At 37.7% G+C, this 25,624-nt stretch overlaps 1 protein-coding gene across 3 annotated transcripts in view; it reads left to right on the top strand.

Moving 5' to 3' along the window:
- Positions 1-25,624, top strand: part of Gcy (receptor type guanylyl cyclase) — a 311,036-nt gene that overhangs the window by 120,823 nt on the left and 164,589 nt on the right. Inside the window, exon 5 of one of the 3 annotated variants that reach the window (XM_062669266.1) lies at positions 5,074-5,279. In XM_062669266.1, coding sequence (XP_062525250.1) covers positions 5,074-5,279 — 206 coding nt within the window. Of the gene's footprint in view, positions 1-5,073; positions 5,280-5,699; positions 5,895-25,624 lie in introns of those variants that run through there. The other 2 variants (XM_062669268.1, XM_062669267.1) reach the window with 2 other exon arrangements.

Below are 25,624 nucleotides of genomic sequence, written 5' to 3'. Positions count from 1 at the left end.
CTGCAAGCTGAGGTGGGGACGTTATCTCCTGTATGCGATCTGCCAGTTCTGCTAAGTCCTCCAGCCTCTGAGACGACTGCGATGCCAGTACTGTCTGGATGCTGGGCGGTAACCGGTTGCTCCAAATCGACCTCAGGAACTCCTCTGGAACATCCGGTCCTGCTAAATCTTGCAGGTGTCGGAGAAATTGGGATGCTTTCCTGTCACCCAGTTCCTCATGTGTCAGCAGCTGCCTGACCTTGTTCTCATGCGAGGCGGTGAGACGCTTGATGAGCTCGAATTTCACCTTATCGTACCGGTGTCTTGCAGGAGGGTTAACGATAATATCCTTGACGGCCTTGGCGTGCACGATATCCAAGTTCGTAATTACTTGGTTGAACTTCGCATGGTCGTCAGTTATGCCGAAGTTTTCGAACTGTCCTTCAAGTAATGCGAACCAAATCTCAGGATCGTCCGGTGAAAATGTTGGGACTTTAAAATTTAATTTTCGTACGTCAAATGACGTCTGTGGATCCGGGTCCATGGAAACGCGCTTCGTCTTTGTTCGACGGGTGGTGACGTTTCTCGTCTCTAATTGCGTTTTTGTGGAACCACTGTCGGTAGTTTCACTATCTCTTGACTTGCTCATTATTATTATTTTTTTTTGGTGCTCGTAAGGGGTCACCACTTTAGTTGTATTAATGTGTTTTATGCTCAATTACCTTCGGTGGTTGTGATTTGGTAGGTGGTTTCAAATAATGTAGGTACACTCCGTACACAAACACAAACAGTTTATTTAATCACATACACACAAGAAGTTAACAAAGAGAAAGAAGGAGTGACAATCACAGAGATAGGTTAAACAACAACAAACAAATTATCGAAAAATAAATACTTTTTGTCCGAACGATATGATGTGTAAACAATTCCAATCTTTTAACTAACTGCCCTCACACTGGCTCACACATTACACCAATCTCGTTCGTATGACGTAGAATTGTCCGTTTCCATTATGTCGTCGCGTCGTCCGTCAGATTCGTATCGTAACGTACATAATGTAAACGTATTTTGTTGTGTGAATGTATACAGTACATGTTAATATTATAGTTATTGTTATGTTATATTGTTGTATATATTATGTGTTGTGTAATTTATATATAGTAAATTAATATATATATATCTCATGTTTATATATTGTATATAATAAATCCAAAATAATATTTAATACTTATGTGGAGTAAGCCCACATTAGAAATGCTAGTAACACTATCTAGTATCACTAACTGCATCCGGTTTTTTTTTATAGCCTTTGTAGGCAGACGAGCATACGGCCCACCTGATGGTGAGTGGTTACCGTCGCCCATGGACTTCAGCAATGCCAGGGGCAGAGCCAAGCCGCTGCCTACCGCTAATAATTAATATTAATGATGACGCAAAGTTATTGATCACAGCATACATTAGTGCGCCCGCGGCTTCTTGCCCTCTCGCTGAAAATTGTAAAATAATAAAATCGATTAAAGGAATCGATAAATTCTTCTCTAAATCATAAAATCGATAAATTCCTCTTTTCACTTATTCTATTGCTTCAATGGATCGATACTGCTATTCTGCCCAATTCTTCCACAGGCCTGTTCGGTGTTATATTATTAGTACAGTAGTAGTATAGTACAGTACAATTGAGATTTCACGATGGCCCTCGGGAACCATTTCAAACCATTCATTAACAATCAAAACCTAATTAGTTGCTAGTTAAGGACGAGTTTGGAATGGCAAAGTTCCCACCCAGTCAATCCCAAATATCAATCTCATATCCCAAATCAAATTCCAAATAGAGACTATCTGTTTGATACATGAAACTTCCATATTGCTATTTCTATATGCGTAGTTGTGTATTTTTTATGTTTTATGTTTATGTATTTTGTGTATTTGCAACTTAATTTTAATAATATTACCTACTGAATAAAATAATAATGATTCATAGCTCTCGTGATAAAAGAAAACGAATATCTTATAGTTATTAATAAAACTTTTCATTACTGGTGGTAGGAGGTCTTGTAAATCCGCACGGGTAGGAACCACCACCCTCCATATTTCTACTGCAGAAGCAGTAATGCGTTTAGGTTTGAAGGGTGGGCAGCCGTTGTACTGTAAAAACTGAAACCTTAGAAGCCGTGAGCTCTTCCACCCATTTCAGCAATAAAACAATTTAAAGAAAACTAATCATTAATTATTAATATACTAGTGGACCCGACGAACTTTGTTCCGCCACACGGTTTGTTTCAAACACATCAACCGGTCAACTTCAAAATTCTACTATAATTAACCATAGAATAGATTACGTTTAGCTGTCAGTTGCGTTTTGTTATTCCATATCAGTTGCGTTTTGTTATATCACGTTTTGTGTCACGTCCCATGGGAACGCGATAAAAAGTATCCTATGTCCTTCTCCTGGTTCTAAGCTACCTCCCCACCAATTTTCAGCCAAATCAGTTCAGCCGTTCTTGAGTTATAAATAGTGTAACTAACACGACTTTCTTTTATATATATAGATATATAATAATTGCTTAAAAGTTTTTATGTAAATTCAGAATAAGCACTAAGAACCGATACTTTTGAACTTTAAAAAAAATACAATCCACGTCTCCCGTTAATACAAGCCTTAAGTTTTCGGGGAAGTTATAAATTATCTGTAAAACTTCTCTATTGGAGTTTTATTACGCTATTTAAAATTCAAATCTGTGTATTCGAACTCAGGACGTATCGGTTTTTGGAAAGTTTGAAAGAACGAAAATGTCTTTTGAATACAATTTGAATAAATTATTCCAAGCTATTTAAGACATAAAAAACCGCTTCCTCTTTTTTTTAAATATGTTAATAATGAATGTAGTGATGGGACTATGTATATTATTTATTTCGGTTTTAGCGATACGAAAACAAAATTTAATATCTATACTAATATTATAAAGCTAAAGAGTTTGTTTGTTTGAACGCGCTAATCTCAGGAACTACTGGTCCGATTTGAAAAATTCTTTCAGTGTTAGATAGCCCATTTATTGAAGAAGGCTATAGGCTATATAACATCATAAGACCGATACAAGTGGAGCACCAACAAAGAATGTTTCAAAATATTTTCACTTTCTACGTAAATGAAGTGGGGGGTAAAATTTAGCGTTATGCCAAAGTAACTATTCCAAGCGGACGGAGTCGCGGGCAAAAGTTAGTAATTTAATTATTCGACATCTTGTTAAACACCTCTGTTAACGAGAACATGTACATAGGTCCTAGTTAAACAAACTATCAGACTTAACGACGGTGATTCTGCGTGTAAAGAAACGCAATACTTGTAGATTTTGCTACATAGCATGCAATGAAAACTATAGACTATTTGGCAGAAGGGCCAGGAGTGAAGTTGTGTGAATTGTTTTATTTTGTCTATTTAGTGTCTTTTCAGGTTTAAATATGTAATAACGGTGGTTTATTAACACATTTAGTATCTGTGAAAGCGCACAAATGTGGGAAAATGAAACAAAGCCACTGGACGTAGAATCTCGGTATATTTCAAAAAGTCCACTGTAAAAGTCTAAGAGTAAATAACTAACATTTTACTGAGATAATATAATATTTCATCCCATCTCATTTCATTTAGTTTCATCTCAATTGAGTCATTTCTCAAATTAATCAACTTTATTTCATTTCGCGCAATATCATTTTCCTTGAAAGAGAGTAGAATATACATACAAAAGATTAGGCTGTATGGTTTGATAACCTCTTTTCTACTTGAAAAAATGGAACTACTCCTACTACTAGTGTAAAATAAAATGTCGAAATGGGATTTTTTTAACATTAATTTTATCGTGTCCGATGTTACTGGCAACTTTAAAAAAAAACTAAAAGAGTATTGACTAATTTTTTTGATTTTTATGACTTATTTTCAGGCAAGACTTTAGTCTTATCAAATTAATTATAATATTTGTTCTACCACTACATTTTATTTTTTAAAAACTATATATTTATTTATTATAAAAAAAAAGAACACAATATTCCTAACCTAAAAGTACATGTTATTATCCGCAACATGCTTCGTCAGATTTTTTTGATTACTGTCTTAATACACTTGTAGTTCCTAAAGATGAAATGGCAATAGCATTCCGTCTCAATATCAATCGTAACTGATGATTTATCGTCAATATCGCTATTAGTATAAAGCGTATTGGCAAGTCCCCTGGTAATTACATACCCGATCCTGTGGACCGAATGGTAAACAGTCGACGTCGCCCTAAAAAAGTCATTACGGATCCTCCCGATCCATTAACGGTGCTTTTAGGTACATCAAGCACCGGTCACCGTCTCCGCCGAACCCGTCGCTTGCGACGAAGGGCTCGACGAGTAAATTAACCCATAGACACAGCCTACTGAGTTTCTCACCGGATCTTCTCAGTGGGTCGCGTTTCCGATCCGGTGGTAGATTCTGCGAAGCATTGCTTTTGCTAGGGTCGGTGTTAACAACACTTCCGGTTTGAGCCTCGAGAGTACACCTACACGCTAGAATGAAGCTGAAATAACCTCTAAAGGCTATCAGCATAGGCAGGGGAAAAAAAAACAAGTCCCCCCCACTCCACCACCCATGACATTGACCTGGTATATGCAATTATTTTGTGTGCACCGCGGAAAAATCGATTTCCATCTTATTCAATTTGAACTCACTCTTGTCTCAACTGAATCGGAAAATGGACCTCTCTAAAGAGAAATGCGATTTTCGATGTCAATGTAACTAAACGCCATTTTATATTAAATTTGGGCGCGAACTGTGAAGTCGTTTGGAGAAGTAAACGATTCTGTATTACCCTAATATATTGGGGTGTATCTTCAGCCCTATTGAGTTAGGGTGTTGCGGAGTTTTCTATCAGGGTGTGACATTTACCAAAGCTGTATTATTTCTGCTTGAAAAAACAATCCAGGATTTCCGTTTTTATTAATGAACAACATAGTATATATATTTATTTAACAGGGTAAAGGTATAATGTAATTGTATATTTGGCACAAGTTTGAATTCACTTGCTTTGCTAACACGCTTTTTATTTCCACGCCATCTAGTTTCGGGTGGCGGCAACTGCTTCTAATCAACGAACCCGAAGCGCAAGTGTATGTTGGCGGGAAATCGACATGTCATCTCATGATGAAGTCTCTCGCGAATTTTCTAAAGAGAGAAGAAATCATCTACAGTCCCTGGGACACCACGTCGAACGGTGGATTAAATTATACAGAGAACTTGAAATTATATCTAGGAAATAAGTATGCAAGTAAGTGTTTTTTTTATTTAAAATTGTGTCCTGAGACCTAAATGTTGTGTGCGATAAGTTTGAGAAAATAGTTCGTAAGGTTTTTTATAGATGGCACAGAATTCAAATACGTGATTTTACGTGAATTCATAATCAGGAACAGTGTGCTATGTGCGAGTTTTTTAACTTCTCGATCGCGTAAAAGTTAACTCAAATTTGTTGTTTGTTTGTTTCAATTCCATACAAATTTGAGTTAACTTTTACGCTGTTGAGTAGTTGAAAAAAACTCGCACTAAGCACACAGTCTATCCTACAAAATATTCTCACTAAAAGGTTTTATTTTACAAGCACAATTGAACCACAATAAATTCCATTTACCATCTTGTATTTGAACTACCCGGCAATAGATGGCACTACTTAAATTGTTGTTTGACAGATTCGGTTGGGCGCGAGCGGTTATTTTATATGAGACCCCTGCCTATTTGAGCATTGTGGGTGGGGATGGTGGATATTTACTCGCCTCCAACATCCATACGTTCATGATTGCCACCGGCATTGACGTTTTCGGTTGGGAATTGCAAAGACATCAGACTTACGAGGACATGTTGGTACAAATAGTTGGAAATAATTACGCAAGTGAGTTAGATTTGATCGGGTGTGATTGCTTTTAGTGATATCGAGGTTGGGGATTTTAAACTCTTATACCACACAATTTATTTATGGTAGGGTGACTAACATCACTTAAATTTTATCGAGTTACACAAAAATAAAGGCTGATTTACATAAAAGATTTTTTAATAAAAACAGGTCGCAGCAAACACGCACGTATCAGTATTCCCATAGACACAGCCCACTAGGTCTCTCGCCGGATCTTCTCAGTGTATCTCGATTCCGATCCGGTGGTAGATTCTGCGAAGCACTATTCTTGCTATGGCTACTGTTAGCAAATTCTTGAAGGTTGAGCCCGTGAGCTGACCTACCCGCCCGGGAGTAGCTGGAATAGGTTCTTAGGCTACCAGCAAATAGGTAGAAAAACCGATAGACAGATACAGATTGTTCGAAATACGTACTTAACACAAGTTCATGAATGACTTTCACTCTAGAGGAATAAATAATAACATGTAATAAACATAAAAACTCTGCAAAAATTATATTTTAAAATCACTAGAATTGTAAGTCCACACGGGTTGGTTCTAATAAAATTCCTATTTCTGCCGCGAAACAGTATTGCGTTTTGGTTTGATGTGTGAGATAGACAAAGACCTCACGTCTCAAAAGTACAGTAAAGTTGCGCGCGTTCATATGGTGATAGGGACACCTAAGACCAGACGGGCGTTTAGCTCGTTTATCTGTCTATGCGACAATTTTTATCACGCCTAGTAAGTGAAAACGGTAATTTGTACATTGAAAATGCGATTAGTATCGCTACTAATTATCACCTTCTCGACGTTTCGAGATCGAAGCGAGTTTCTTTCGTGTCGAACGAACGTGATAAAAAACGCGCAGATTCGAAACTCTTGTGTAAACCAGCCTTTATTTGGTCCGCCATGATGAAACTAAAACTAAGACTTTGTAAGTATGTATAAAAACAAAATGGCCGAACTGTTAAATTTTTCGCACGTGTTCCCACCGTTTTCTTCACAGGGTTTTCATTTTTTTTTTGTGCATTTATTGAAAACCCACCCAAAATATTCGTTGCACGTAATTATCACACAGTTTTGTACGTTTCACGGATTCACTAAATATTAATGCAATTTTATTTCCTACTGGCGAGGCGCCCTGGCTTCGCTTCGGAAACATTAAATTTTATTATTGATAGCTGAGTCCCGCGATGCCACCCGCGGTTATTGTTGTACTGCGGGTGACGCCGCGGGGCGAAGCTAGTTTAAAAAAGTAGCCTAAATTACTCCTTATATCATCAGCTACCTATCAGTGAAGGTCTCGTCAAAATCGGTCCAGCCGTTGCCGTTCCAGAGATGAGCCGGAACAAACAGACAGACCAACAGACAGACAGACAGACAAAAATTGTAAAAAATGTTATTTTGATGTATGTACCGTATATTGCATACATATGCATGTAGTAAAAAGCGGCTATTTCAGTATTACAAACGACACTCCAATTTTATTTATATGTATAGATGTATAGATTTATCCGATGCTACGATTGATTGGCAACGACCTTTGTGGCGTAATATCGTGTTTTACTTATAGCTAAAGTCTGCTGTAACGATAAATACTACAGAACGGGCGTATTAATAGACGTAAAATTAAACATGTGATGCTTTACGCTATCCGTGAATATCAATTAAAACTACTTCTACTATCTACTCATCATTTCCTGCCCTTCTCCCAGTCATCTGGGGTCGGCGCAACATGTTTTCTCCTTACATACTCTTCTATCATATACCATTTCTTCACTCACTCCCCTCTTACCCACATCGTCCATCAATCCATCCATTTCTTCTTAGGTCTACCTCTTCCTCTTCCTCTATACTTCTACTATCACTAGTTAAAGCGCGCGGTTTTCATTCATTGTAACAACTAGTTATTTTGTTTGTTTGTGAGAGACACGTTAAAGAGACACGAAAATACAACATCATTGGTGAAGACTTCATTAGCTTTTTGAAATAATTTTCGTTGTATCTAGATAATTGGAAATATAATATAGTAGATATAGCTTTATTGTTAAAGAAGATTATTATCAATTATTATTATTAATATCGAGTTAGAAAATAGGGTTAAGTTTTTATTAATGTTCAGTTTCTGAACGTAAAAATGTCAGCTAGCGAAATCCGCCATGACATCAAATCCCCTTTCAAATCCATCCGCCAAAAGCAAAGCCTCAATTTTAGTTTTCTTAAATTAAGTCGTTAACTTTTTGCTCTTGGCGGTTGGAAGACACAACAATTAATAACAATTATCTTCTTTTATAATCGCGAATGCATCTACTACCGGATCGGAATCGCGACCCGCTGAAAATATCCGGCGAAAAACTCAGCGAGCTGATTCATGGGTTAGGTCGCACGTCGAACTCTTTGCCGAGTTCGATGAGTACGGTTTCCAGAGTCCCTAAGCCCGCCTAGTGCTAACAGCTCTAAAGCTGAAGGCGTATAATACAAGAGTCGTTAGATCTTTTTTTCCGGTGGTAGAACCTCTTGTGAGTCCGCACAGGTAGGTACCACCACCCCGTCTATTTCTGCCGTGAAGCAGTAATGCGTTTCGGCTTGAAGGGTGGGGCAGTCTTTGTAACTATACTGAGATCTTAGAATTTATATCTCAAGGTGGGTGGCGCATTTACGTTGTAGATGTCTATGGGCTCCAGTAACCACTTAACGCCAGGTGGGCTGTGAGCTCGTTCACCCACCTAAGAAAAAGAAGAAAAAAACTGACAAGACACGTCTTTACGGAACGGACGTAAGGATGTGTCTAGTGCGTCGACGGTGATTGGCTCCTGCGTAGGCAGGAGTTGAGGAGCAGCTAGCGACGGTAACGATAAGACGATTATCATGACGCATGGCCTTATAGAAGTACCGTTCCGACGCCGATTTCAGGTGTTTCCGGATCGATTCCAAGCCCAGGTCGTCGTGTAGGGAACAATTATGTGCTTGTTTGTTTTTTATTTAGAACAGCAGTTTTTCTTTAAGAAAGTTGTTTATGGGAGACCTTAGACATGAATAATGAAGAGATTGTGGGCGTTTTCATCCACAATCATAATATGCAAGTCTTAAAACGCGAATAAACATAATTGTCGTCATAATAAAATTATTTTCGATAAAAAAAAAAAGCACTGTCCCATTCGAAAATTATAAAATACCTTGAAATGAAATATTCAAATGAATTCTGGGAATAACTTTTTCAAGCACCGCGTTCTTCAATAACAATGGCCATTGGTTGATAACAAATATTATATAAATATAATTAATTAACAATTAATTTATATTAATTCTAAAAATGAAACAAAATTTTCGTAGAATTATGTTTCGGACATCGATTATGAATATTATAGGTCGCCATGAGCTCGTTTGTCCAGTTGGGTTGCGTGGATAAGCAATTAATAAGTAGACATTACATAGATAAATGTATATAAGTATAGACAGACATATATTTCTGGCGTAAAAACGTGGTTTTACTTCGACATGCCCAAATTTCCTATTTTATATGGTATCGGTGTTCCACATCATTACCTCGGCCTTTCCACCTATCGGCGTGTTTCGCCTCATTTGCACCTCATACTGTTTGAGGTCGATTTATTTAGCTTTAACCAAAAGAAAGACAACGATCCCACTATTTGAGCTAGTTTCAATATTGCGTTTTTTTATTAGCTGTTTATGAAACTTGCAAAGTTTGCACGTCTGATTAAGTCACGATCTTAATTAGAATGGGTTCCTCTTGTCCTAGGCAGATAAATTTATGGTAAATATGACCAACGACTTCTAAGATATGCTCTTCAACTGTCTTGTATGATGACAGTCCATTTAGGACGTGATTGTTGAATTCAGGGTTGAACAAAGTAACTCCTCAACGCCTAGCAGCATACACTTCGAATTCATCATAAGAATACTGTTTAAAAAAAAAACAAAATTAAAATAGGTTATTTTGATACTTGAGTCTGTCATTGAAGTCTTTAATGCTGTTTTAAGTGGTCACGTGAGTACAGCGCTGACAAGGTAGGCAGCGGCTTGGCTCTGCTCTGATTTTGCTGATGTTTATGAGTGACGGTAACCATTCACCATCAGATGGGGAGCTTACCCGTCTGTCAAAGGGGGCAATAAATAAAATTTGTCTTTTACAAGCAGTCTGTCGTACGTGGATCTGGCAATCGCGATACGTGTCCATACTAATTGAGTTACTGCCGCAAGGTATAGACCTCATGATTTTAGCTTTCCGCAACACTTCCGTATTCCGAATACGGGATAATACATTGCTAAACTCTATAGGCAATTATTAAGGGAAAGCCAAAATTGGATCCCAAAGATTTGATATTAAAACTAATTGAAATTTCAAATGTGCTAAATAATTATATAAGTTAGACGAAGGCATTCGTGCTGTGGTTTACAGACCTCTGTAAAGTAATACCATATACACAGAGAGCTACTGGTGGTAGGACCTCTTGTGAGTCCGCACGGGTAGGTACCACCTCCCTGCCTATTTCTGTCGTGAAGCAGTAATGCGTTTCGATTTGAAGGGTGGGGCAGCCGTTGTAACTATACTGAGACCTTAGAACTTATATCTCAAGGTGCGTGGCGCATTTACGTTGTAGATGTCTATGGGCTCCAGTAACCACTTAACACCAGGTGGGCTGTGAGCTCGTACACTCATCTAAGCAATAAAAAAAAAAAACAAAATGTGTGCAATTCAGACGTGGTAGAAGTGAAACCTTCCAAAATTAAAATACAATTATCCTAAACGTCTTAAGTATATGTAAAATTTTGTCATTAGTAAATAATTGTAAGGTAGCGCCCTCTGTGAATTGATATTTTAATTTCACGTATAATCCTAAATTAACAAGAGCTTTCATACACATGTTAGTATTAAAAAATCTCACAGATGGCGCTGTATTAAATAGTATGTATATTTCTGTCTCATTCTTTGCTGGCTTCATCCTACACATTTTTGTATTTGTGTCTCTTACCTGTCGTTTTTTCCGTTGCATCCGGTTTCAAATCACAACGATTCTAAAGAAGTTTTCACTTCAAAAAAGAGTTTATCCTCTGTTCTCCGTCAAGAACAACCTTCAAATCGCGGTTTCAAGTTTACAAATCACACGATACTCGCCCACGAGCGGTCGGAATTCCCTATGAAATTGTCAAAGTAAACTTTATCCAACTAAGTGGATAGATAAAGCTCACCTCATTAATGTAATCACGGATCTAATCTTACAGAATTGGGCTATAAAAACTTATAGTCTCAAGATATTCGAGGAGAATAAGATGTTGTCGTTTTACTCTGAAAATTATCATTGTTTATGGGTGAATTGTTAACTCTTTTTTTATTGCTTGGCTGGGTGGAGGAGCTCACGGCCCACCTGGGGCTAAATGGTAAGCCCATAGACATCTAAAATGTGAGTACCGTTACCCACTTTGGGGCAGAGTTCTAAGGTCTCAAGTTTTTACAGTAACAACGGTTGCCTCACCCTTCAAACCAAAACACTGGTGGTAGGACCTCTTGTTAGACCGCACGGGTAGGTACCGCCGTTCTGCCTATTTCTGCCGTGAAGCAGTAATGCGTTTCGGTTTGAAGGGTGGGGCAACCGTTGTAACTATACTGAGACCTTAGAACTTATATTTCAAGCTGGGTGTCACATTTACGTTGTAGATGTCTATGGGCTCCAGTAACCATTTAACACCAGGTGGGCTGTGAGATCGTCCACCCATGTAAGCAATAAAAAAAACGTCGGTTGCCATGTATGTGAAATTGATGTTTCGTGTTTTACTATTGGTCCGAGATTATTTTAGTTGAAATACCTCGCCCGTCCGCGAATTATCGACAAAAAATTATAAACACGAATATAAAAATTTTTAATATCTTTCAATATGAATTTCAACGGTAATGACTGATAAATCATTTTAAAACTGATAATTTAATATTTCGGAACGAAAATCGGGTTTTACGATGGAGGCAAACGGTATTTTGATAATAATGCGTCTTACAGCTTTACAATATACAGTTTTATTAGTCAATAAATCAAAACATTTGCAATCTAACAAGAACTCTTATTTGTTAATAAATTATTATTACTAGAGGTCCCGCAGTAGTCGAAATTCGACTATAATTAAATGAAATTATAAGTTTCAACATTATTATGGTCCTATTGTTACAGTTTTCGCCAAGACTACACTATAGACAAATACTCGTAATATCAAAGATAAACAATACTAACCTATTTTCAATTTGACTACAGACTTTAAGCAATAAGAAAAGTTTGACAATACTTCAGTGCAATAAACAAAGAGTATGTGTGTGTGTGTGTGTCAAATACATGGTAGTGTGTGTAATGTTTTCTTTATTGATTTAATGTATCTTTTATGCATTATTTTAAAAAATTATCATTGTGCACTTCTTCTCAATATTCTCTATAAGTGCGGAAAATTTCATACTCCTCCGTCCGCGCAATTTTCGTAAAAAGGGATACAAAGTTTTTGCTTCACGTATTAATATATAGATCTTTTCATAATTAAAACTAATTTTACTTTTTTTTTGCTTAGATGACTGGACGGGCTTACGACCCGCCTGGTGTTCAGTGGTTACCGGAGCCCATAGACATCTACGACGTAAATGCCGCAACACACATACTCGCCAACCCAAAAAAAAATATGTAAGCTTAGCCTACCGAGCTATCGTACCTGCTTAGTAGAAAATCTTTGCGTTACGAACTATAGTGTCTATGTTCCTATTGGTTGGATAGATATCTAGTAATGGCGAAAGGTGGACGAAGTTATTATAGTGATTATGGGCTATGAGATAAGCAGCTACAGATATTTTTTTTAATTACTTTTTTTATTGCTTAGATGGGTGGACGAGCTCACCTGGTGTTAAGGCTAAGCGGTTACTGGAGTCTATAGACATCCACAACGAAAATGCGCCACCCACCTTGAGATATCAGTTCTAAGGTCTCACCCATTATAACTAGTCAGGTCATAAGTATTGTCACACAGTAAAAACTTTTCTTTTAGAATGCTGGCCACAAAAAAGTTTATTGAATTCGAATTTCGAATTGTTCATGAAAATAAAAATGTATACTTTTAGAACTTTTACTCATTTTTAAATATGGAGTGGACGCTTAAAGAAGACCGTGTTGCAGTTATTGCGTTGCATCGTTGCGGTTACCCGCCAATTCAAATTTTTAACATACTGAAAAATTTGAATATAACCAAAAGGTTCGTTTATCGTAACATCAAACGATACAATGAAGACTCTAGTGTAGATGACAGGTCAAGAAGCGGTCGCCCTCGGTCTGTTAGGACTCCAGCAGTGATAAAAGCTGTGAAGGCGCGAATTCAAAGAAATCCCAAACGTAAGCAGAAACTGTTGGCCCTTCAGATGGGGTTAAGCAGAACCACGGTGAAAAGGGTGTTAAATGAAGACTTAGGGCTTCGGGCATATCGAAGAAAAACAGGACATCGTTTGAATGCTCGTCTAATGGACCTGAGACTGAAGAGATGCCGCGCTTTGTTGAAGCGGTACGCGGGAAAAAAATATCGGGAAATTCTTTTTTCGGATGAAAAAATTTTTACCGTAGAAGAGAGCTACAACAAACAAAATGATAAGGTGTACGCACACAGTAGTGAAGAAGCGAGCAACCGTATTCCGCGTGTCCAACGAGGTCATTTTCCATCCTCGCTCATGGTATGGTTGGGAGTTTCTTATTGGGGCTTAACAGAAGTACATTTTTGTGAGAAAGGTGTAAAAATGAATGCAGTTGTATATCAAAATACAGTCCTGACGAACCTTGTGGAACCTGTTTCTCATACCATGTTCAATAACAGGCACTGGGTATTCCAACAAGATTCGGCGCCAGCTCATAGAGCGAAGAGCACACAAGACTGGCTGGCGGCGCGTGAAACCGACTTCATCCGGCACGAAGACTGGCCCTCCTCCAGTCCAGATTTGAATCCGTTAGATTACAAGATATGGCAACACTTGGAGGAAAAGGCGTGCTCAAAGCATCCCAATTTGGAGTCACTCAAGACATCCTTGATTAAGGCAGCCGCCGATATTGACATGGACTTCGTTCGTGCTGCGATAGACGACTGGCCGCGCAGACTGAAGGCCTGTATTTAAAATCACGGGGGTCATTTTGAATAAACTTTAGTGTCATAAGACTCTATGTTTTGTTAAGTTCATTTTGGTATATGAATGGTTACATAATGAATAAACATGTTTCAATTATTTTACATTAAACATGTGACAGAATTTATGACCTGACTAGGTAGTTACAACGACAGCCCCACCCTTCAAACCGAAACGCATATTTATTACACGATGTTATTCCTTCACCCTGGAAGTCAACCGTGAACATTTTTTAAGTACGTATTTCATTGGAAAAATTGGTACTCGCCTGCGGGATTCGAACACCGTTGCATCGCTAAATACGAATGCACCGGACGTCTTATCCTTTAGGCCACGACGACTTAAAATACGCCAGGCCTACCCATGCGTATAGAAGATAGATCATCTAGCATTATCCAAAACTGTATTTCTGTTTTCAAATGCCCAAAATCACGAATTACATTTGTGATTGGCATTGTTCACGCTAACTCGGGCGGAGCAAGGAAATTGGATACTTTATTCTTTGAGGGGCTTTTAAGCTGTACGATTTTTGGGATGTAGTCAAAAAGAATCATACGAAATCGTGTCGGGAGAATCCGAAATCGAGTTTTTGCTGCCCCCACTGCCAAAAATACCTCCACTGAAATTCTTTTACGTCTAATATTCTATTATACAGTTTATAATATAAAATATGAAGAAAAATACAATGAGAATTAATGTCAAATAACTAATATTTGTACATTTCTTTAAGTATCTTTAACCAATATATTCACACGGTTTTTATACGAATACAATTTTTATTTTGGAATCTCTTGGAATCTTTCTCTTTAGAATCTCTCCTTTTTTATTGCCAGTATAGGCAGACGAGTATATGGCCCACCTGATCGTGAGTGGTTACCGTCGCCCATGGACTTCAGCAATCCCAGAAACAGAGCCAAGCCGCTGTCTATCGCTGTTTACAAGCCTCGTTTGAAGAAGGACGTGTCATAGCGCTTGGGAAACACCGTGGAAGGGAGCTCATTCCAAAGCCGGATGGTACGTGGTAAAAAGATCTCTGTAAACGCACTGTGGATGAACGCAATGCCTCCAGGTAGTATGGATGAACTCTAACTCCGGTGGTCTAATCCTTTTTAGTCGAATACAATTTTTATTTTGGAATCTTTAATAAGGATGGTTTTTGTTAGTGTATACTGTCGAGATACGATTTCTAAATCAGAAGAAATTATATACAAACCCCGGCCAACATAAGATTTGCAAATGCTTCCCCATTACGTTATAGTCAAGGAAATATCCCTTAATTCCAATTGGCTAGGGCATCGTATACAACATCATGTGTCAATGTACAACAAAATAGTAAAGAAACTAATTGACTCGATGGTGCAGTAGTTAGCGGACCTAGCTGTTGTGCCCAGGGTCCTGGGTTCTGTTCCCGCATCAGGCACACATTGTGTGATGAGTTTGCTCTTTGTCTGGATGTTTATTATTTTTTTAATATTTTTTATTGCTTAAATGGGTGGACGAGCTCACAGCCCACCTGGTGTTAAGTGGTTATTGGAGCCCATAGACATCTACAACGTAAATGCGCCACCCACCTTGAGATCTAAGTTCTAAGGTCTCAAGTATAGTTACAACGGCTGCCCCACCCTTCAAACGGCCGTCTGGTGTAGTGGTAAGTGACATGGTCACTACACAAGGGGTCGCGGGTTCGAATCCCGCCAAGGGAAGATATTTGTATGATAAATATAAATGTTTTTTCCAGGGTTATGGATGTATATTAAAAATATATGTATGTGTATAATAAAAATCTTACATTTATATCAGTTATCTGGTACCTGTAACACAAGTTCTTTACGAACTTATCACGGGACCAGTTAACGTGGCGTGATTGTTAGTAAATATTTATTTATTTATTACTGCTTCACGTCAGAAATAGGCAGGGTGGTGGTACCTACCTATATATGTACTTAAACGTATATAGGTATGTTTATCAGTCTTTGATACCCATAACGGGAGTTATAAATTAGGATCGGGTGACGGTGCGTGATTTGTGCCCAATTATTATTATTGTTATTTTAATAATACATATTATTACCTACACTTGTTGGTGGTACAATCCGGGATATTATACTGTGAAGCGATATGCGCTTAGATTTGTGAGTGGGATAAATATTACTCGGATACAATAAGACATTATGCCTTGTGTTCATCGATCGATTCATGCTAATGCAAATTCAATGTGAATGCCCCATCCACACAAAAGTCAAAAGCATAAATGGGCACTAATTTAAAAACATTGATAGTGTTTAGTAATAAATGTTTATTAATTTTAGTTATTTATCAATAAAAACGCTTACAAAAAAAAAAACTGCTTAACATTTCTAAAGTTTTACAGACGAATTTCGATATAATTTTTTACAATATGTTACAACATGTTTGACAAGAATGTAGTTTTTAGTAGTCGATGTTGCTATGTAAGTTTTTTTGTTATTGTGTCGAATTTTCTTGAAATCGTTTGATTATAAATTGTAATGTTTATTTTATACTAGTTGACTCGGTAGACTTCGTAGTGCCTCAATCGATAAACAAAAGACCTAAACTTTTTTATAAAATAAACTTAAAACAAACAAAAGGGATCCGTCCGACGGGGGACACATCAAAGGGAAAACAAAATGGTTATTTTTATTTAATTCCGAGCGTTTTCGTATTTATCTAACTTTTAAACCTTTTCTGGACTTTCACAAATAATTCAAGATCAAAATTAGCCAAATCGGTCCAGTCGTTCTCGAGTTTTAGCGAGACTAACGAACAGCAATTCATTTTTATATACTTATATATAAATTTATAGATTTATTAGTCACCTTGAGACACGCGTCGAAGTTTCTAGTTAGTTGTTGAGACGACTGCCCTACCTTTCAACACGACTATTTCACGCTATAAATAGGCATTATGTTCGTACCTACCCTTACGATATAACCATACGCTTTACACCATACGTTTTAACGGCGATAATCGCGTCCGATATAAAATCGTATGATGTGAAAGGCGCCCTTATTTTTCTTCTGATTAAATTCTTTGTTACAATCCCGTGGTAGCTGACGTTGGACGATTATTCCTCGTTTTGAATGAGATTTTTATTTTCTTTTATCTCTTACTTTCGAATTATATACCCTGAGAATTATTGGCGTGAGCTAAACGATGCTATAAAGACTGATGAAATGAAAAGTTGTACATTTGCTTCCAAAGTTACAATTTGAAAAAAAAAAAAAAAACTTGGCGAATCCCTTGCTCACTACATAAAGTAAGTCAAAGAAGTTATTGGGTTTCACTGAGGTAATCTAAGGATACATATCGTTAGAGCTACACAGCTATTCCATTGGAGTATTTTTTTGTTTGATTTTTCAATTGAAAACTTTTTATGCGGATTGAGAAATTTTTGGACTGCCCAATTCTTCAAATCATAACAAGCTTTGCCCCACAAATAGCCGGCTGGTGGTGCATATTCATTCCTACAATGCTTGGGAGTATTATATCGGTAGTAGAATATTTTATTGGTCCCTGATGAAAAATGTAATGTAATGTTCTGCAGTCGTCGTGGCCTATAGGATAAGACGTCCGGTGCATTCGTGTTGAGCGATGCACCGGTGTTCGAATCTCAGGCGGGTACCAATTTTTCTAATGAAATACGTACTTAACAAATGTTCACTATTGACTTCCACGGTGAAGGAATAACATCGTGTAATAAAAATCAAACCCACAAAAATTATAATTTGCGTAATTACTGGTGGTAGGATCTCTTGTGAGTTCGCACGGGTAGGTACCACCACCCTGCCTATTTCTGCCGTGAAGCAGTAATGCGTATCGGTTTAAAGGGTAAGGCAGCCGTTGTAACTATACGTATAGTAGACCTTAGAAATTATATCTCAAGGTGGGTGGCGCATTTACGTTGTAGATGTCTATGGGCTCCAGTAAACACTTAACACCAGGTGGGCTGTGAGCTCGTCCACACAACTAAGCAATAAAAAAAAAGCTATAATTGGAACGATTGCACTTGTTATATTATTATCGCATTTGTTTAGACGCGACTAAAGACGAAACGTCAAAAACTTTACCGATGGCGGTAATATTTGTGACTTTCATTACCTTCCGTACAATTCGAGTTCTATATCGAAACAAAGCTTCGTTCGTTTCGGAGGGTTTTTAATTAAGTTCAGTCGTACGGTCGCGCGATATCAAACATCCGTGCTTTTGTGCTCGGCTTAATACGAGCTTTCCGATTCAATGAGCTCAAAATTTATTTGTAGAATTATATTAATTAAGTGATATTTCGAATGGTTTTGTTTGAAAACGAGTTGCTTGTGGATTAGAATTTAAATATTAAACAAATAAAAACTAAGGACTGGTCGAAGGAGATTTCTAATAAGTATTATTTTAAAACTAGTTGTGACTATTGCTAATTTTATGAAAAATATCGCTCTATACAATTTATGGTACACGATTATAAGAGAAATCTTCCACAGAGTGCCTACAAAAACTCTCAAGTTAGGATGAAAGTTTGATTAAAAACTCAGATGAAATAAATCCTTAAGTTACTAGCTAAATAGATCAGTTTGACTAAAAACTCAGAATGAAATAAATCAATAAATCCTTAAGTTACTAGCTAAATAGATCAGTTTGACTAAAAACTCAGAATGAAATAAATCAATAAATCCTTAAATTACTAGCTAAATAGATCAGTTTGACTAAAAACTCAGAATGAAATAAATCAATAAATCCTTAAGTTACTAGCTAAATAGATCAGTTTGACTAAAAACTCAGAATTAAATAATTCAATAAATCCTTAAATTACTAGCTAAATAGATCAGTTTGACTAAAAACTCAGATGAAATAAATCAATAAATCCTTAAGTTACTAGCTAAATAGATCAGTTTGACTAAAAACTCAGAATGAAATAAATCAATAAATCCTTAATTTACTAGCTAAATAGATCAGTATGGATCCCCCGATTAATAAATATATGACTAATAAATCAAACGAAAAAAAATTTACGAGTAAACTACTGCTAAGTTACTTGTTAAGATTGTTTTTACTGTTAGTAAGGCTTACCGGTGGTAGGACCTCTTGTGAGCCCACACGGGTAGGTACCACCACTCTGCCTATTGCTGCCGTGAAGCAGTAATGCGTTTCGGGTTGAAGGGCGGGGCAGCTGTTGGACTGTAAAAACAGAAACTTAGAACTCATATCTCAGATGGTTGGTGCCGTTTACGTTGTTAATGTCCATGAACTCCAGTAATCACTTAACACCAGGTGGACCGTGAGCGTCGCGAGCGTCGACCGAAAATTTGAGGAATAAAACAAAATTAAAAAGATAAATATGTATCTGGCAAAAATATTAAGAACATTTAATCCGAAGAGAAAGGCGGCACTTTCTCCCCTAAAAGTAGGGAGCGAAGCCGAACTTTCACATTGGGCGTGGAAATAAGTTACAAATAGCCGGTATGACTACTATCATCCAAGATCCACTGGCTTTACAGTGTTAAAAAACGGCTTATGTCCTTTGAACATTATTATAGCCATACGAAATCAATTTGGGACGAACTCTTTATCTCACGGCTTCCTCTATGTCATGTGCCTTTAAGTTTTTGAAAAAAATGCTAGATAGGTTAAGTCGTAACGAGTCAAGTCGAGTAGACTCGCTTGTCTCTTCACTTATATCCTAAGGGGCTGTTTAAGCTACGCATGAATGGGTGGCTGGTGGGTGAGCTCACGGGCTCAACCATAAAGAATTTGCTAACACTAGCCGTAGCGAAAGCAGTGCTTTGCAGAATATACATACCCGATCCTGTAGACATCGGTAGGCAGCGGCTTGGCTCTGCCTCTGGCATTGCTGAAGTTCATGGGCGACGGTAACCACTCACCATCAGGTGGGCCGTGTGCTCGTCTGCCTACAAGGGCAATAAAAAAAGACAGAATGGTAAATAGTCGACGTCGCCCAAAACACGTCATTACGGATCCTCCCGATTCATTAACGGTGCTTTTAGATACCACACGCACCGGTCGCCGTCCTCGCCGAACCCGTCGCTTGCGACGAAGGGCTCAACGAGCGAATTAACCCACAGATATAGCCCACTGAGTTTCTCGCCCAATCTTCTCAGTGGGTCGCGTTTCCGATCCGGTGGTAGCTTCTACGAAGCACTGCTCTTGCTAGGGCCAGTGTTAGCAACACTCCGGTTTGAGCCCCGTGAGCTGACCTACACGTTAGGGTGAAGCTGAAATAGCCCCTCAAGGCTATCAAGCATAGGTAGGGAAAAAAGCAGAATATACCACCTGATCAGAATCGCGACCCAATGAGAAGATCCGGCGAGAAACTCAGTGGGCTGTGTCTGTGGAGCTTTTCTTCGATGAGATCCAGGGATGTGGAGAAGAATTAAATACTTGCTGCAGAAAGGCCATTGTGTGTTCGAATTATTTTATGTTTTTTTTTACATTGAATATTCATTGAGGAATAGTCAACTAATTAATGCGGTATTTAAGCTTTAATAAAAAACTTACATTCTTTTCATTTAACGAAATATTGGTTAGTATTGTCCAAATAAGATAAAAATAAAAATTTGTGATTTTCGAGATAGATGATTATTTTACTATTTTGCAAGGGAATTCATTGATTCTATACCTCGAGATATCGTGGTCAGGTCGACGGTCATCCGAGCTTCAAACACAGTATTGCAGCAGGAATAGGCATGGCGGTACCCATATTGCCTTGCATAATCCTCTACGATCATTATTTAAAGTCGTCGCGGCCGAAAGGATAAGACGTCCGGTTCATCCGTCTCTTGCGATGCACCGGTGTTCGAATCCCGCCGGCGGATATTAATGAAATACGTACTTAACAAATGCTTGCGATTGACTTCCACGGTGAAAGAATAACATCGTGTAATAAAAATGAAACCCGCAAAATTATAATTTATGTAATTACTGGTGGTAGGACGTCTTGTGAGTCCGCACGGGTCGGTACCACCACCACGCCTATTTTTGCCGTGAAGCAGTAATTATTGATGTCTGTGGGTTCCGGTGACCACTTAACATCAGGTGGACCGTGAGTTCGTCCACCCAACAAGGCAATATAAAAATAAAAATTAATAAAAAATTCATAACCTTCAAACTATATTATTATTAATATTTCCGTCACGCTCTACGAGTGGTAGACTCAAACAAAATTATATGATGACTTCGAGAGTCCTCTGTGGCCGCAGACAATGTCAATCCTTCGAAACGACGGATATAATCCATATATTAATACGTGAAGCAAAAACTTTGTATCCCTTTTTACGAAAATTGCGCGGACGGAGGAGTACGAAATTTTCCACACTTATAGAGAATATAGAGAAGAAGTGCATAATGCTAATATTTTTTTAAAATAATGCATAAAAGATACATTAAATCAATAAAGAAAACATTACACACACTACATACCATGTATTTGACGCACACACGCATGCATACTATTTATTGTCAAACTTTTGTTATTGACGTCTGTTGTCAAATTGAGATTAAATATTGTTTGTCTTTGCTAATATTTTTTTATAGTGTAGCATTGGCGAAATTTGTGATTATAGAAGTATAAAATACAATCATAATAGTGTACAAACTTACAATTCCAATTAATTATAGTCGAATTTCGACTACTGCGGGACCTCTAGTTAAATAAAAACACTGAAAGGTCAGCTTAAGCCGTGAAAGTAGTTTTAACTACTACTGATGAAGTGCAAGTCCGAAACCACACATCCAATATTACACAATACAAAGATGTTTATTTTTATTTACTGGTGGTAGGACCTCTTGTGAGTCCGCGCGGGTAGGTATCACCACCCTGCCTATTTTTGCCGCGAAGCAGTAATGCGTTTCGGTTTGAAGGGCAGGGCAGCTAGTTTTTTTTTTTTTTTTTATTGCCCTTGTAGACGGACGAGCATACGGCCCACCTGATGGTGAGTGGTTACCGTCGCTCATGGACTTCAGAAATGCCAGGGGCAGAGCCAAGCCGCTGCCTACCGCTTAATACTCTCTATAAGCCTCGTGTGAAGAAGATGTAATATACTTGAGAGCTTAGACCTTATATCTCAAGGTGGGTGGCGCATTTACGTTGTAGATGTCTATGGGCTCCGTTAACCACTTAACACCAGGTAGACTGTGAGCTCGTCCACCCATTTAAGCAATAAAAAAATTGATAATATTTTTTCTTGACAAAAAAAAAAACAAAAAACTACGTGGCCTAAGAAAAAATCTGCGCGGTGTACTCTTATCGAAAAGTTCTTATATGCCGGAATGCAATTCCCAAAGGTAGATACAATTTTTACACTTAAGTAACTACCTAGATAACACGGGTTAACGGACTACATACGTTGACAATACAGGAATACTATCACATTAACTGCGACATTGGGTTATTCAAGAAAAGAGCATATTCTTATCTGAAGGGTAGGCAACGCACTGGCGTAAACGCTGGTGACCGTGGGCGGCGGTGAATCACTTACCATCAGGTGACCCGTCTTGCTCGTTTGCCTCTTATTTGTTATAAAAAAAAAAAAAACATTAAATAATATATCAAACCTGCAAAATTTATATATATACTAGCTGACCCGGCAAACGTTGTTTTGCCATATATAGAATTTCTAGGGAATTTCTAGTATAGTAAAAAAAGTGTATCTGTGTGTAAGGATGTGGTAAATGGGTGAGAGGCACGTAGCGCTGTGAACTATGAGGGAATATAAAAATAACAAAACCTCATTCAACCACATAATGCCTCATTATAACAAAAAAAGGCCAACAAATAAAAAATAAATGCTAGGGGTGGACAACCCTTATCACTTAGGGGTATGAAAAATAGATAGTAGCCGATTCTCAGACCAACTGAACATGCATATAAAATTTCATAAAAATCGGTCAAACCGTTTCAGAGGAGTATGATAACTAACGTTGTAACACGAGAATTTTATATATAAGATAGAACATCCATCATTCCAGATTGAAAGGTGGAAAAGCTATTATACATAATATGATTTATGTTAGAGTTATTTAACACCAAAACGGAGACTTGGTGTTTTGGCTGATAGCGATGACGGTATCCCTCGGAAGACATTACGCACATATGACGTAAGCACTACTGGCGATGCATTATTGAGATTACATTTGACGGGTAGACTGGGCGGCAGAATACAACACACACTTTCAATTTACGACGTCAGCTTTCATCGCCCTGGGATTTCTAGAGCTAAGCTCTTTAAGCGAGACTTAATCAGAGCTTACGGTGGCGCCATTACAAGCGGTTTGCATTTCGTATAATCTGCGCTTTGAATATGATTTCTCTTTCCTAATCTAGTCGTTGGCTCATTGCTGAGCATCGTGTTATGTCTGCCTGATGAGCCATTTTAATATGATCTGTAGTCACTTGTGTTGATCAGAGTTCGTTGAAGTGCGTCCTTCATTCTAATGTCCAGGTGCTAGGAAACTAGATCACGCCATCAATTTTGGATAGGTTAGGTGTAAAAAAACAACAAGCTTATTTATTACCAAATAGCTAGCCCGGCAGACTTCGTAGTGCCTCAATCGAGAAATAAAAGACCTAAACTTTTGTATAAAATAAACTTAAAACAAACAAAAGGAATCCGTCCGACGGGGGACACATCAAAGGAAAAACAAAACTGTTATTTTTATTTCATTCCGAGCAATTTCATATTTATCTACCTTTTAAACCTTTTCTGGATCTCCACAAATAATTCAAGGCCAAAATTAGCCAAATCGGTCCAGCCGTTCTCGAGTTTTAGCGAGACTAACGAACAGCAATTAATTTTTATATATAGAGATAAAGATAATATTACAATTACAATTACTAAAACAAAAGGACGGTGGTCCTTAAATTAGTAATTTCAAAATAAGCAGCGGCCTATATGTTTAAGTGGTTAAGAGTCCATAGACCTCAACAATGTAAATTTCGTCGCCCCTTCTTTATCATGAGTTTTGAGTCTGAGTTCTATAGCACAACAGGAGTGTCACCATATAAACTGGAAGGTATTACAGCTTCGCGGTAAAAATAGGTTGGGTGGTGGTACTTACTTGTGGGGCCTCATAAAATGCCTAAAGTTCAAAATGAAACCAGTTGAGTAAGTAAGTCTGTGCGATAACACATTCACTTTTTCACGCGACTGTCCGCAGATCAAGATGGCGACAAACCGTGAGCCGTACCTACGTAATAAGACGTTGATCGCAATATATATGTATTTATATATTTTAATTAAGAACACCTTTCTCGGACACGATTTGCGCGTTACATAATTTTGTGTGACACGAATTTCTCCATTAAATGCACCAAAAATAGTATTCGCTTTCCGCGTCATGATAATATCGGGCTTGTATAATCGGTGACAGATGTGCAATTTAAATATATTAATAAAAAATTGCGCGGACGGAGGATGGCGGGCGTATGGATTTTTTTTTATTGCTTAGCTGGGTGGACGAGCTCACAGCCCACCCGGTGTTAAGTGGTTACTGGAGCCCATAAACATCCACAACGTAAATGCGCCACCCACCTTGAGATATAAGTTCTAAGGTATCAAGTATAGTTACAACGGCTGCCTTACCCTTCAAACTCAAACGCATTACTGCTTCACGGCCGAAATAGGCAGGGCGGTGGTACCTACCCGCGCGGACTCACAAGAAGCCCTACCACCAGTAAATTTTCACACTTATATTTTATAATTTTTTTTTTAATTATTCATAAAATTACTTTAAATCAATAAAAAAAACATTACACACACTACCATGTATTTGACACACACAGGCATATATACTCTTTTATTTATTGGTCAAATTGAGAATAGATTAATATGGTTTGTCTATAGTGTAGTTTTGGCGAAATCTGTGATCACAGAAGTATAATAATCTTTGACAATAAAACCATAATAATGTTCAATCTTATAATTTCAATAATTTTAGTCGAATTTCGACTACTGCGGGACCACTAGTTTAAAAATTAACGGGCGAATTTTAATCGTGAATTTACCTTACAATCAGAATCAATTCTCGAGCTGGGCCACTATTATTTATTTGTCTTAATGTATCTGTTGCAAAAGCGGTTCGTATCCCTTTCGAATTCCGATCTCAAATTGTAAGGAACTATTGTTAATTCGGTTGTGAAAATACATCTTTATCGACCTCGTGCCAAAAAAAACTCTTAGTTTTTTTTTTATTGCTTAGATGCGTGGACGAGCTCACAGCCCACCTAATCTTAAGTTGTTACTGGAGCCCATAGATATCTACAACGAAATGCGCCAACCACCTTGAGATATAAGTTCTTAGGTCTCAAGTATAGTTACAACGGCTACCTCAACCTTAAAAAACCTTGAAAAATTAAGTTCGTTTGTCATTATGTAATCAAAATAGTTAGTTACATAGTATTTAGAGTAAATTTAAGCACTAAAAATTATAGGTTTCAGCTTCTAAATTTATATATTTGTGTTCATGTAATTAGCTTTAATTTCATTGCACCTACCATTATTTATTTTGCACTGCCTTTTCTTTTTTATTGCTTATATGGGGGGACGTGC

The sequence above is a fragment of the Bombyx mori genome, chromosome 7 (genome assembly GCF_030269925.1).
Source record: "Bombyx mori chromosome 7, ASM3026992v2".
Classification (NCBI taxonomy): domain Eukaryota; kingdom Metazoa; phylum Arthropoda; class Insecta; order Lepidoptera; family Bombycidae; genus Bombyx; species Bombyx mori.
This window is presented reverse-complemented; position numbering and strand designations above follow the sequence as displayed.